The sequence below is a fragment of the Oxyura jamaicensis genome, unplaced genomic scaffold, assembly GCF_011077185.1.
Source record: "Oxyura jamaicensis isolate SHBP4307 breed ruddy duck unplaced genomic scaffold, BPBGC_Ojam_1.0 oxyUn_random_OJ68662, whole genome shotgun sequence".
NCBI lineage: Eukaryota > Metazoa > Chordata > Aves > Anseriformes > Anatidae > Oxyura > Oxyura jamaicensis.
In genome coordinates, this window is record NW_023309015.1 from 1 (window position 1) to 630 (window position 630).

Here is a 630-nt window from a genome sequence, read left to right on the forward strand (position 1 = left end):
CCCCCCCCCCCCCCCCCCCCAGGCCGCCGCCTCCTCCACGACCCCTTCGCCATGCGGCCCTTCTTCGGCTACAACGCCGGGCGCTACCTGGCCCACTGGTTGGCCATGGGCGAGCGGGGCGGGGCCCGCCTGCCCCGCCTCTTCCACGTCAATTGGTTCCTGCGCGACCCCGCCCAGCCGCGTCACTTCCTGTGGCCGGGCTTCGGCCACAACGCCCGCGTCCTGGCTTGGATCTTCGGCCGCCTGGATGGAGAAGACAGCGCCCGGGCCACCCCCGTGGGGTGGGTGCCCCGCGAGGGGGCCCTGGACCTGCGGGGGTTGCCCGGGGTGGCCCACGGGGACCTCTTCGAGGTGCGCAAAGACTTCTGGGAGCGGGAGGCGGGGCAGCTGCGGGCCTACTACCAGGAGAACCTGGCCGAGGACCTGCCCCCCCCGCTCATGGCCGAGCTGGAGGCGCTGGAGGAGAGGCTGAGGGAGATGTGAGGGGGGAGGGGCCGCCGCTTCCGGGGGCGGGGCTGCCGGGAGCGGCGGCCATCTTGGCTGGCGGCCATCTTGGCCTCATAAAGAGGTTGGATTGGGAAGTGGTTGTGGGTGTTTTTTTGGGTGAGGAGCAGGGGGTGGGGGGGGGGG

At 72.7% G+C, this 630-nt stretch overlaps 1 protein-coding gene across 1 annotated transcript; it reads left to right on the forward strand.

The window, feature by feature from the left end:
- Positions 1 to 6: 6 nt before the first annotated feature.
- Positions 7 to 582, forward strand: LOC118159204 (phosphoenolpyruvate carboxykinase [GTP], mitochondrial-like; the record flags this gene model as incomplete). Its single annotated transcript, XM_035313817.1, has 1 exon — positions 7 to 582. A coding segment is annotated over one exon (477 nt), but the record flags the coding sequence as incomplete, so codon positions are not given.
- Positions 583 to 630: the final 48 nt, after the last annotated feature.